The 13,747-nt window shown below is 34.1% G+C and overlaps 1 protein-coding gene across 1 annotated transcript in view; it reads left to right on the top strand.

Moving 5' to 3' along the window:
* The window catches only part of LOC126880450 (GDP-fucose protein O-fucosyltransferase 2), a 62,680-nt gene extending 49,120 nt beyond the window's left edge, over positions 1-13,560 (top strand). The window contains exon 6 of the mRNA XM_050644313.1: positions 11,807-13,560. Within this exon, the coding sequence (XP_050500270.1) occupies positions 11,807-12,084 (278 nt within the window). The 3' untranslated portion in view covers positions 12,085-13,560. The remainder of the gene's footprint in view (positions 1-11,806) is intronic.
* Positions 13,561-13,747: the final 187 nt, after the last annotated feature.

Genomic DNA, 13,747 nt, shown 5'->3' on the forward strand with positions numbered 1-13,747 from the left:
ATATTTATTTAGGATGCTAGACCAGATTCACTTTTAGAAGAGACTGACAAAAATCAAGTTGTTTTATCCGTCCAGGATGATGAAGCGGATATCGAGTCTGAATCAGATGCTTGGTCTGAAGATTCAGATTCAGACTTTGATGAAAATATACCACTAAACGCACTATTTATTTCGTTGAAATCATAATAATAGAAGTATAACGTCTTACGTGCGTACCAAGTACACACACTCTTTTTTCATTAGGATGTAATTAAGTAAGTGTTAATGTTTTTTATGATTGACGATAAAATTTTGTATGCACCACGTCAGTAAAGACGCTTTATCGAACTCGTCTGTTACTCGCCTCGCTCGCTAGGCTCGCTCGGCTCATAATATCAGACTCGTTCGACAAAGAGTCACTTTACTGACTTGGTACATAAATAACTATTTTTTTAAAGTCACATTTAATGATAGTGTTAGCATTATGTCACATATATCTGTAACCAAAGCACCTATTTTTTTTAATTTTGACACTAGATGTATTGTTTAGTTCCGCGTAGATTTTTGCAAAGTCAGAGTGAAAAAAATATTTGTTTCAAAAATTTTTAAAATACTTTTACAAAAATAACCCATAAAAGTTTAGATTTTATTTTTTATTTTACTTGTTTTTGTACATTTTTCAGTAAAACTTTATCAGGAAATTGACAAGTACTGTAAAAATTTCGACCTTCTGTCGAATCTAAGGATCCAGAGATTTTTGACATCAAAAGTTAAAAACCTAGTATTTGGGAAATCGCAAAAACGTAAAATATTCTAATAGGCTATAAAGAAAGCTACATGTTGAGTGAGTTGAGTACAGACGTCCAAAAAACAAATAATTTTGTAAGCATGGATATTTTCTACTATAATGTGTTATATATCGTTGGAAAGAGAATATTTCAGAGAATAATTTTCAACCATAACCCAAAAAAACTTAAAATTCAATTTTCGGACTTTGTCTGCCCTTAAGTCAAAGATCTATTCTATGGTCGATTTTGCCTGTAAAATCCGCACTGGTATTCCCTAATTCCGTATTTGGTACTTGTTCTTAATCCCTTATATACGATATTGCAAAATAATTTATATTTAGGAATGTACCGGGTGTCCCAATAAGAATGGCTCTCGGCCATATCTCAGGAACGGTTTATAGTAGAGCTTTGAAATAAAAAATTTTATAACAAAAGTTGCCTCAGGAAAAGCCTGGAAATTATTTTCATAATTGTGGGTCCACCGCTAGAGGGCGTAATTGAATATCAAAAATAAAAAAATCTAAATTTTACAAAATTTTCCTAATGAAGGGGCACTGGAAATCCGATTATTGTATTCCTCATCAAATTCTGCGCATATTTGATTCAACAAGTTTAACTCTACCTTTGAAAATAAGAGGTGGGGGTGAGTGGGAACCTTGTTATGAAAAAATGGCTGTAAGTCCGGTTCTGCTAAATCAAATTTTGAAAACTGGGTCTTGTTGAAGACAGATCTTTTTCTTCAATGTAAGCGTGATAATTTTGAACTATCCTAATAAGTAATAAGCCAGCTGGGAGGCGTTATTTAATTTTTTTCAGAAATCTAGTTTTCTTTGGAAAATATTAAATACAAGTATGGATTTTTAATCATACTTTATAAAATTAGATTAAATTAGCAATAGAATAGCGAAAACCGTATGTCGATACCTTTTGTCTATCTCAAGATATCTCGAGAAATGTGTAAATTTTATACATAACTGTTACTATAACCGGTAAACTAAGTTAATGGAAAGTAGTGTGCTGTGGAAAAAAACAAAATAACATTTTCCAGATGTCAACGTATAAAAATATAATTAATTAAAACAACAATATAAAGAGAAACAATACTATTAAAATTAAATATAACACAGAACAAAAAGAACTACTTAGTGACGACCTAAATATTCAAATTGTTGCCCATCATACACTACTCTAGAATACATTATCCAGAGAATACTAAACGCCATTCAAAGCATATCGAGAGCAGAAATTGAGACTGCTGTTCAATCTACTGTTGAAAGAGTAAATGTTTGCAACGAAAATGATGGGCAAAAATTTGAACGTTTATGTCATCACTAAATAGTTGTTTTTATTTCTTTGTAATAGGGCTTTTCAACGCTTCTCATTTGTTTCGAGCCTCTGTCATATGCCGTATAATCCGTGTATAATATTAATATACGAGATATGAACGAGGCTCGAAGCAAATGAGAAGCGTTGAAAAGACCTAATATACGTTGACAGCTGGAAAATATTTCTTTGTTGTTTCCATAGCACACTACTTTTAATGAATTATTTCGTTTACCGGTGACAGTAACAGCTGTGTTTTTAAATTTACACGTTTTGTAAGATATCTCGAGATAGAAAAAAGGTATTAACATGCGGTTTTCGCTATTCTGTTTCTAATTTTGTCTTGTTTTGTAATGTGGTATTAAAAATGCATGTTTGTATTTAATATTTTCCAAGGAACACTAGATTTCTGAAAAAAATTAAATAACGCCTTCTAGCTGGCATATTACTCAGTAAGTTGGTTCGAAATCATAACTTTTATATTGACGAAAAAATCTGTCTTCAACAAGACCAAGTTTGCAAAATTTGATTAAGCAGAACCGGACTCACAGCCAGTTTTTCATAACAAGGTTCCCACTCACCCCCACCTCTTATTTCCAAAGGTAGACCTAAACTTGTCAAATCAAATATGCGTAGAATTTTATGAAGAATACGATGATCGGATTTCCAGTGCCCCTTCATTAGGAAAATTTTGTAAAATTTAGATTTTTTAATTTTTGATATTCAATTACGCCCTCTAGCGGTGGTCCCACAATTATAAAAATAATTTCCAGGCTTTTCCTGAGGCAACTTTTGTTATAAAATTTTTTATTTCAAAGCTCTACTATAAACGGTTCCTGAGATATGGCCGAGAGCCATTCTTATTGGGACACCCGGTACGTGCTCGATAAGTTTAGCATTTGACTTACTTCCCCTTTTTGTATGTTCAGACTTTCACTCCAATATTACATTTCCCTGATATTTTCCGATTGTCCTCGGTGTTAAGTATTATTAATTGAATGCCCTTTAGTAGGAGATTAATAAGTATCCTTTTAAATATATTTCTTAATATATAAATAATGTCCTATTCGCCTTCCGATTCACAGTCTACATTCACGTCTATCGGCCCAGTCTCCTGGTTGTAGATCTCTCTTTGACATTGCCTGTTGGACTCCATCAGTCCATGTTGTTTTCAGTCTTCCTCGTTTTTTTTGAAGTTATACTTCTTTAGGCGCGTTTGAGAGTCAATTTTTATTATTCTGGGCACATGCGCACACAGGCAGTATGTAGTTAGTTGATAATCTTTCAAGTTATGTATGACATGTAGCGCAAATAAGTCGTTAAAAGAATATATTATCTAGTGTTTTTAGTAAATATATTATTTATTATAATTTTTGTGTCTTTGGATTTGTCTTCCTCGGGAGTAAGATAATAAAGTATCCATTATAACATTTTTATACAAATGTGGTGAGCAAGTTGGACAGTCCATAGCGGCCAACTGTAGCTTTTGAACTGAGTAGAGAGCTGTGGAAGAGTTTGCTATGAAACTCTAAGGACCTCATTGCCTTCTTTATGTATGAATAGAAAACAAAAAAGTTGTGACTGGCTAATTGACACCCAAGTCTATGCCATAAAACAAAAAAAAAAACATTTTTATACTTCACTTGATCTATTTGTCACCTTGATTTATAATTATGTCCGAGATGTCACGTACACAGAGCGATGATAGCTTCGTTAGTAGATCATTGGAGATCGAGAGGTCCCGGGTTCAAATTCCGGACGATTCATAAATATATTTTTTTAATTTTTGGTATTGTTTAAATAAAAATGTTTTGACAGTGGTAAAAAACTGTTTAGTATATTTATTTCGTTGAAATTATATAATAGAAGTATAACTTCTTACGTGCGTACAAAGTACACACGCATTCTTTTTTTTTTTGTTCAGGTGGCTGCCAAACCAATATTAACTTCGATAGGCGATGATTTGGCATTCTCTGTACAGGGTCCTTAAGTAATTGTACAAAAAGAAACAGTAGATTCTACATTCTGAAATATTACGATTTAACCCAACTTACTTTAATAAAATGTTGATATTAAGAAAGATACAAGGTGGTAAAGTTAAACTTTTTTTTTTATTTATTATTGAATATTTCCTGACAGGTATGAGATAACAACATGAAATTTGGTATGTGGGGGTTTTTGGGTCTAGCAAACTAAATTCTCTACCAAAAATTATATATTGCCCAGAGGGCGCCACATACGCCTTTCAGCACTCATTTATTACGTTCAATTTTTTTTATCCCTCACTCTGTATAATTTTGACATTAAAATTTTTATTCTCCTATTAGTTTTACTTACAAAAGGTATACTTGTTTCATCTCCCTAAACTCAACCGTTTTCGAGATAAACGCATTTTAAATCTGCGATACACCATCATTTTTAGCATAATCTCATTGTAGTTACACCCGAAAAATAACTTAAAACCATAATAATTTTGCCAGTTCTCAAATTTGTCATTGCATCGCAAATTCCATTTGAAGAAATTTGCGATACATTTTTGGATAATTTTATGGTTTTAAGTTATTTTTCGGGTGTAACTACAATGATATTATGCTAAAAATGATGGTTTATCGCAGATTTAAAATGCGTTTATCTCGAAAACGGTTGAGTTTAGGGAGATGAAAGAAGTATACCTTTTTTAAGTAAAATTAATAGGAGAATAAAAATTTTAATGTCAAAATTATACAGAGTGAGGGATAAAACAAATTGAAGGTAATAAATGAGTGCTGAAAGGCGTATGTGGCTCTGGGCAATACATAATTTTTGGTAGGGAATTTAGTTTTCTCAACCCAAAAAACCCCACATATCAAATTTCATGTTGTTATCTCATACCTGTCAGGAAATATTCAATAATAAATAAAAAAAAGTTTAACTTTACCACCCTGTATCTTTCTTAATATCAACATTTTATTAAAGTAAGTTGGGTTAAATCGTAATATCTACAGTTTCTTTTTGTACAATTACTTAAGGAACACCCTGTATACAGGGTGTCCAGAAACTCTACCGACAAACGAAGACAGGAGATTCCTCAGATTCCCTAACAACACAAAACATTCCAGGAACGTACTATCAAAGTTCTATTAATGTTTGAATGTACTGGACATTCAAGGAACATTCGGTGAATATCTGATTAAGTTATTCGTGGAATGTTACCACAAGACATTCTATGAACATACTACCAATGTCCTATATTTTAAGAGAGGCCATTTACTATTCAATTTGCATTCATTTTCAAATTTGCTGCGCGTGTATGTATATGTATTTAGGCAATCCAAACCACGTGACTTCCGGTTCTGGTTGGCATGGCATCATCATGGCATACAGGTTACAGAGGACAGAGGTTATGTTTGTAATATCATTTCATTTCATCATTTCACTGTTTATCGTCATATTTTGGATTCATTTGGATTTCGTTTGCTGTATTTTGTGAACTTTATAAACTTTACCACAATGCAAAGTGATTATTTAAGGAAATTATTATTGGAGACACCAGATGTTTGGAGAAAGGTAGGGCAAACAATTTTTATCAATGTTCATTTTTCTCTGATATTTATCAATATTGATGAATTTTGCAAGCAATAACATTATTTCTTTTATTTTTTTACATATTTATTGAAGCTGAAAATAATTGGGGATTTAGATCCATATACAATTCAGTCAGAATTGGATTTTACCATAAAGTGCATTCCACCAAATTACTATTATAGATATTATAGATGAAAGCATACAAAAGCCTTCAGGCACATAAATATTTTACAGCTGGATTTGTTTTTAAAGTTGGAGTAAAGTTGGAAGTCACAAGCAACAACTTCCTAAGTACCTACAAGAATATTGAGGAAATCCAGCTCCTGGATACTACTGGACAAACTAGAAGATTGAAGAGGACAAAGCCTTTTGAACTAGTTTGAGTGATAGTGAAAAGCAGAGCATAATGCTTGTGTGCATGTGTATGTTAGAATAGTGCGGTTAGAAAAGCAGAGCATAGTGCTTGTGTGCCTGTTAGATTAGATAAGAGATGCTATATGGGTAAGCTCTTCATTTTAAGGAACAGTAGTAATTTAGGTTAATTAAAATTGCTCATTGGTCAGAGTTATGACCAGATTGTAATTCTAATGAACAATTCAATACAATGAATCGTCATCGTAGTGATGGTTATGGAAAAAAATATGACAAGATTTTGTGCAATAAAAATGTTTATATTTATCAAGGATGTATTATTTGGTGTGGCTACATATACAGTCGGAAAAATGAAAGAATACCCATGAATGAACATGTAAAACACGCTGTATTTTCCTGTCACCGTGTCACAAAGAAAATTGTCCAGTGCAAGTAACAATAATTATTACATGTACTTGTGCTGACCAGTTTTTGTGTGACACGGTGACAGGAAAATATAGCGTGTTTTATATGTTCGTTCATGGGTATTCTTTCATTTTTCCTACTGTACTTCTGGTATATCGTCGGTGATGTGACAATACCTCCTATCTGCTTTTTCATGAATTTTGTAGGAGATGAAAAACTTGTTTGGGCCACCTCGTGTTTTCATATAATTTTTGATTTGTTTTGTAGTAAATTCAACTATCTATTTACTACAAAACAAGTCAAAACTTACGTATGAAAACAGGAGGTGACCGTAAAAAATGTTTTTCGTCTCCTGCAAAACTCATGAAAACACATATAGGAGGTATTGTCACATCACTGACGATATATTTCAGAGAATGTCTAAAAAATATACTTTGAATGTCCTAAGAACATTCATGGAATGTTTCAACAAGACATTCAGTCTAAACAATATACTGTGAATGTTCAAAGAACATTCGTAGACATTCATGGAATGTTCCAACAAGACATTCAAGGAATGTTTAAAATGCTGACACAGCACTTTCCTTGGACTTTCCAGGGACGTTCGTGTGCTTTTGGGGACATTCCAGGAATGTTTTCAATGTTCTGTGTGTACCTTCTAGGAACATTCCTGGAATGTTTTGTGTTATTAGGGTTATTTCATTCATAGGAGATTCTGACCAATAGAAAGCTACAGAAGTCTGAATTAAATCGATAATTGTTGATAATCTCACGTCGTTAAGCATATTACGTCAGATGCCCTTCGTTGCTACGAAAAAATACATTCAGTGACATTAATGACAATTACTGTTTTAAAAATTATAAAAGTGATGACTTTCAATCGTCAAATATTTATAAAAACTGTGTGTTTATTGGTACTAATTTGTACTTACATAAATAATTTACAATAAAATTTTGGTTTTGAACAGTTTTATTCATGAAATAATCGCAACAAATTGCACTCGAGCTCTGAAATTAATATAGAATTTTTGCTCTCGTGACACTTTGACATAATTTCACTCGCCTTCGGCTCGTGAAATTAAAACTGTCAATGTGTCACTCGGGAAAAATTCAATAATTTCAGAGCTCTTGTGCAATTACTACTGATAATTTTAAGATATTTTAACCCAATTCACCTAGGTCGAAAATGCTTCCTAAGGGACCTAGAGCTCTTTGAAGATGGCGTCTTGTAATTAGTTTTTCTTAAGGGGGGGGGCTATGGTTTGAAATATTTAATTTTTTTTATTATTTCTTTTCAAATAAAAGTGCATACTTTCAAGAATACTCTCTGAAAATGTCAAAATAATCGGAGTAAAATTACCAGAGATACAGCGTGTTGAATATCCCTACCTTCGACTTGCTTTGCCGCGACTTCACGCCAGCACGCTTGAGCGTAGTGAGAAACGTTAAACAACTGTTCGCCTTCTTTTTTGTAAATTACTCCTCGATTCAAAAAACATTCCAATGTGCATCACTTTACGATTTGGTAGACAAATAGGAAGATGAAGATGCAGTTGTCAAAACTTTAAACGCATTTTTCTCAAAACTGCTTTTTCAAATGCGGTGGACATTGTAACTGAAAAATTACTCGGCCGATCTATCTGATATTTTGTACAGATTTTCTCAAGACATTTCGTGAGGTAACAACGTCGAGATATTTTTCTTTTTTTGCTTATTTTTTGTTCAACAATAATAAATCTGTTGATTTTCACAAAATTTTTACCAAAAATTTCATTTTTTGGATTTCTGAGTGATACAAAAAATTCAAAAATCATTAAAAATAAAAAAAAACTCAACGTTGTGACCTCGTGAAACTCATAAGCTAATTAAATATTTTTGAATTTTTTGTTTCGTATGATCCAGTGACGAGTTCTGATGTCCACCGCAAAATCCATTTTTTTGTGAGCTGCCTGTCAAAATTTGTCACCAATGGCTTACTTTTCAATATTTTGGATTGAATTTTTATTCTAAATATTCTTTGAATTTTACTTAATATGATTATTTAATTTAAAAATAAAATAATTGTACCATAGGTTCGAAAAAAATTCACAAAAATTTGCTTGATATGTTGATTTCAAACCATACCCTCCCCTTAAATAACTCCAGAACGCTTCTATTGAGAAAAACAAAAATTGGTATACATATTTATCTTCCATAGATAAATCGATTCCATGCATTGAGAATTTCTAGTACCGGTCATAGGCGTCGTTTTGGGTAGGGCAATAGTTATTTTATCGCATAACTTTTTTATCTTTAATTTTTAAAGAATTTTTTACAATTAAAAGGTACTCTTGTTTTAAGTTGATAGGATACACCGTTTTCTAGAAATATCGATTTAAAAATTTTTCTTTTTTTGAATTTCCAAAAGAAATTTCAAAAAAACTATTTAGACGTCCTAAAACTGGTACGTTTATTTATATTTCAGAGATGAATCGATTTCATTAATTGCGAATTTCTAGTACAGGTCATATGCGTCCGTTTTGGGTAGGTCAACGGTTATTTTCTCGCATAACATTTTTGTTTTAATTTTTAAGCATTAATGACTCTAGATTCTAGATTATTAAGTTATGAAGTATTTTAGTACTAAAAGTTACTCCTGCTTTAAATCGGTAAAATACACCGTTTTTTTGAAGAAATTTTTAAATTTTTTTTCAACAAAAAATTTTCAAATCGATTTTTCTAGAAAACCGTGTGTCCTACCGACTTAAAGTAAGAGTACCTTTTAGTACATACTAGAATACCTCACAATTTAATAATCCAGTGTCAAAAATGCTTAAAAGTTAAAGACAAAAAAGTTATGTGATAAAATAACCGCTGCCCTACCCAAAACGGACGCCTATGATCGGTACTAGAAATTCGCAATGGATGGAATCGATTTATCTCTGGAAGATAAATATACGCACCGATTTTGGTTTTTCTAAATTGAAGCGTTCTGGAGGTATTTAAAAGAAAAACTAATTACAAGACGCCATTTTTAAAGAGCTTGATAGCGCTCTTAGGAAACATTTTCGGACTAGGTGAATTGAGCTAAATTTCCTTTAAATTATCTGAAGAATCTCCTGTCTTCGTTTGTCGGTAGAGTTTCTGGACACCCTGTATATCCGTACCAATTAAGTAGTTTTGTTGTATTTCTTCATAATGGTGGTTATTCTGTCCATTATTTGTCTTATTCATCGGTTACGTGAATAATTTTAGATATACTTGCTCATCTGCGCCAAAAATCCATTTCCAGAACAAAGGGTTTTTGTTCCTTTCTCTTAGCGAGTTACTAGGTTTTATATTCATAAAGTACAACGCTTAGATACTATTATACTTTATTTTTTTTCTATTTAGAGACAGTTTTGACTAGAGTACAGAGTTTAGTGCGCCTATTATTTTCTGCACTTTTATTGATACCTTCTTCGATTGCTGCTTCAGTGCGCTCATTTCTTTCCATCTTTGCCCCCAAATAGATATTCGGAACATGACGAAATTACCTTTCCATCTTGTAAGTTTAGTTCATGTTCTCAACTCCCCCTCATCGTCATTCTCTTTGCCTTATCCCTATGCGGGGTCGGCTTCCCTAATTGCATTTCTCCACACAATTCTATCTTGGGTCATATCAATGTTAATCCCCTTTACCAACATGTCCTGCCTTATCCTCTCCCTCAGGTCTTCTTTGGTCTTCCTCTCCCACTCCTTCCAGGAATCTGCACTTCAGCTATTCTTCGTATTGGGTGATTAACGTCTAGAAGTTGAACATGACCAAACCATCTTAACCTATGCTCTCTCATTTTGGCATCAATTGGTGCCACACCTAGACTTCCCCTAATATACTCATTTCTAATTTTATCCTTCTTTGTCACTCCACTCATCCATCTAAGCATTCTCATTTCCGCCACATGCATTCGTTGTTCCTCTTTCTTTTTCACTGCCCAACATTCAGTTCCGTACATCATAGCCGGTCTTATGGCTGTTTTATAGAATTTTCCCTTCAGCTTCATTGGAATTTTTCTGTCACACAACACACCACTCGCTTCTTTTCACTTCATCCATCCAGCCCTAATTCTACTGCATGCATCTCCATCTATTTCTCCATTAGTCTGTAATACCGATCCTAGGTCCTTAAAACTATTGCTTTTCACAATCAGTTCACCATCCAAATATACCATTTTATTTGTAGTAACTCCATCTTTAAATGAACATTCCAAATACTCTGTTTTTGTCCTACTAAGTTGAGCTTTTTCCTCCAGAGCTTGTCTCCACTGTTCCAGTTTTTGTTCTAAGTCTCTTTCACTATTTCCTATTAACACTACATCATCAGCATACATTAGGCACCATGGAATGCTACCCTGTAGTTTTGCTGTTATCTGGTCCAAAACTAATGAGAATAAATAAGGACTAAGCACCGAGCCTTGGTGCAATCCTACTTTCACCTGAAATTTGTCTCTCCCACACCTGTCCTAACACTAGTCGTTACTCCCTCATACATATCTCTCACAATCTTTACATATTCGCCAGAGACTCCTTTCTTATTGAGTGCCCACCACAGAATCTCTGGAGGAACTCTATCATATGCTTTCTCAAGATCAATGAATACCATATGAGCGTTGGTCTCTTTATTCCTGTATTTTTCAATCAGTTGCCTTACAATGAAAATTGCATCTGTTGTTGATCTGCCCTGCATAAAGCCAAATTGATTATCGGATATTTCGGTTTCTTCACGTATCCGTCTATCAATTACTCTCTTCCATATTTTCATGGTGTAGCTAAGTAGTTTTATAGCCCTGTAGTTTGTACATTGTTGTATGTCTCCCTTGTTTTTGTAGACAGGTACTAATATACTGCTTCTCCATTCGTCTGGCATTTGTCCAACTTCCATAATTCTATTAAATAGACCTGCTAGCCAACTTATTCCTGTCTCTCCCAATGCTCTCCATACTTCCCCAGGAATATCATCTGGTCCGACTGCTTTTCCTTTCTTTATTTCTTGAAACGCTTGAGCCACTTCCTCGTTTGTTATTCTGGTAACCATTGCTGTTACTGTCTCCGTTAACTCCACAGGCTGTCTGTCAAATTCTTCATTTAATAAACTGTCAAAATACTTTCTCCATCTCTTTCCATCTCTCAAATATTCTTCTCCTGAATAGACCTTCTTTCTCATCTTTGAGCATCCACCACTTGATTGTTTGTGTCCTCTCCGATATTTTTGTTTAGTTTCGCTTTTTTACTTCGATGTCCAGAACAAGCAGCTTATGTACCATGTTATCAACTCCCCCTATGCACATATATTTCGTTTTTTATGTTTTAATATAAAGGGAAAAACAATAGCAAATTATACATTTTAATTGTTTCAGAGTTCAACAATTTATCAAGCTTTCTTCAAGAATACAACGTAGTGAAATACAGAGCGCCGTCTCAAATCGAGAAAAAATACAAAGACGGTGGCTTGGCGATTATTGATCAAATAATCTGCTCTTATGCTAGGTATTTTATCGGAACCCACGAAAGTACATTCTCGTTTCGAATTCAAGAGGAGAGGGAGATTTTAGGTTTCCCAGTGGATACTACTTACAACGTTTTTTGTACCAGTAGTGGATGCCAGAAGCCTTCAGTTTGGGAAATAGTATATTAATGATGAGAAGGTTGCCAATGTGAGTCCATAACCTTTACGGAGTCGTACCTTAAAGGTACGATTCCGAACAAGACCGCAAACCGCAAACAGCAAACCGCAGAGCGTAGACCGCACGGACAGACCTACTGTTTCATATGATTTCTTATGAGCTGTTTGTCGAGTAGAGCGGCACTGTCGCCGACGGACGCAGAACCAGTAGTGTCGCCGACCGCAAAGTGATAGCACGTATTTTTACTGTTTACAAATTGACTGAAAAGTGAAAAGAATTGAATTTCCTTTGAAAATGAGTTTTTCAAATGAAGAAGAAGAGCAATTTATTAATTTTGTTGCAAAATATTCAGTAATTTACGACGCAAGCCACGTTAATTATCGTAATAATTTAATTAAAGAAATCTTCATCGTAATGTTCTTCCATCAAGAGATATAAAATTAATTCAGCGTTGTTCATTGCGTCTGACATCCTACTTATACGACTTTTAATATTATACTATTATAACTTCCCATCGTGCAATGCTGTTGTCGCTCTGATGTATAGGGTGGCGGGAAAGTCCCTTTACACTAATGAATTATTTTTTTTTATACAACAGAGGGAAAAAATAATAACACAATTTTGTTTGTAAGTTATTTATTAATTATTTATTTATCTAAAACATGGGTGTGAATACCTGCATTGTCGCAACACAACTTGGTACGACGTCATGTTCGTATACTCATCCATCTCAGCATGTCCGGAGTTACTGACGTAAAAGCTGGGCACACTCCGTTTCGCAAGTCCTCATTCGAAACATATCTGCATTTCTAACCTTCTCTTTAATGAAATTCCACAGTGAATTGTCCGGCGCTGTCAAATATGGACGTCTTGGAGGCCGAGAAATTGGAGAACCACGTCCAATCCATCGGTTCGGGAAGATTTCATTCAGGCGTTTGTGAACAACGAGAGTGAAATGTGATGAGGCGCCATCTTGTTGAAAAGAAATAGTGTCAGCAGTGCCCTGAGCTGTCGATTGCAATAATAACCTTTCTTTGATTATCTGCAGATACATAACTGTGATAAGTTATGGAGCCTTCAAAAAAATATGGCCCAAATAAATAAGTTGAAATAATTCCAGCCCTTGCCCTAACATGAGGCGGGTTTTTTCACTTCCTCAAAGAAATGGAGGTTGTCATTTATCTAGAAATAAACATTTTGATTTCGAGAAATCGCAAACTTATCGGTGAACAGAACATTTTGTTTGTCATATGCTCTCGGAAAGTGTTGAAGCAGTAATTGAGTAAAAGTCTGCGTGACCAGACAGGTGCCCTTGAAGATGCGCATGCACCGAAACGCAAATAAATATTGGCTAGGTGTTGAAACATTATTATTATTATAGACCAAGAGGCAGCGCTGAAAAATCTCTTTGAATTTACTAAAGCTAGATTTTTCACAGTTGATTACTGTGAGTGTGTAGAGAAGCATACTGCGGTTGGTCAAGCGAAACGTAGAACAGGGGTTACTGAGAGGGTTTCAAAGTTGCTTTCCTACGAAGGTAATTATTTCCATTTACTAAGGATGAAAATCAGTACACTCATTCTAAATTAAATATAAATAAAAGTTATTATAGTCGGTCAGCTGTATGGCGGGACAGAGCCGGTCGGCCGGCCCCCGATAGTCGATTGAGGAAAT

The sequence above is a fragment of the Diabrotica virgifera genome, chromosome 2 (assembly GCF_917563875.1).
Source record: "Diabrotica virgifera virgifera chromosome 2, PGI_DIABVI_V3a".
Taxonomy (NCBI): Eukaryota; Metazoa; Arthropoda; class Insecta; order Coleoptera; family Chrysomelidae; genus Diabrotica; species Diabrotica virgifera.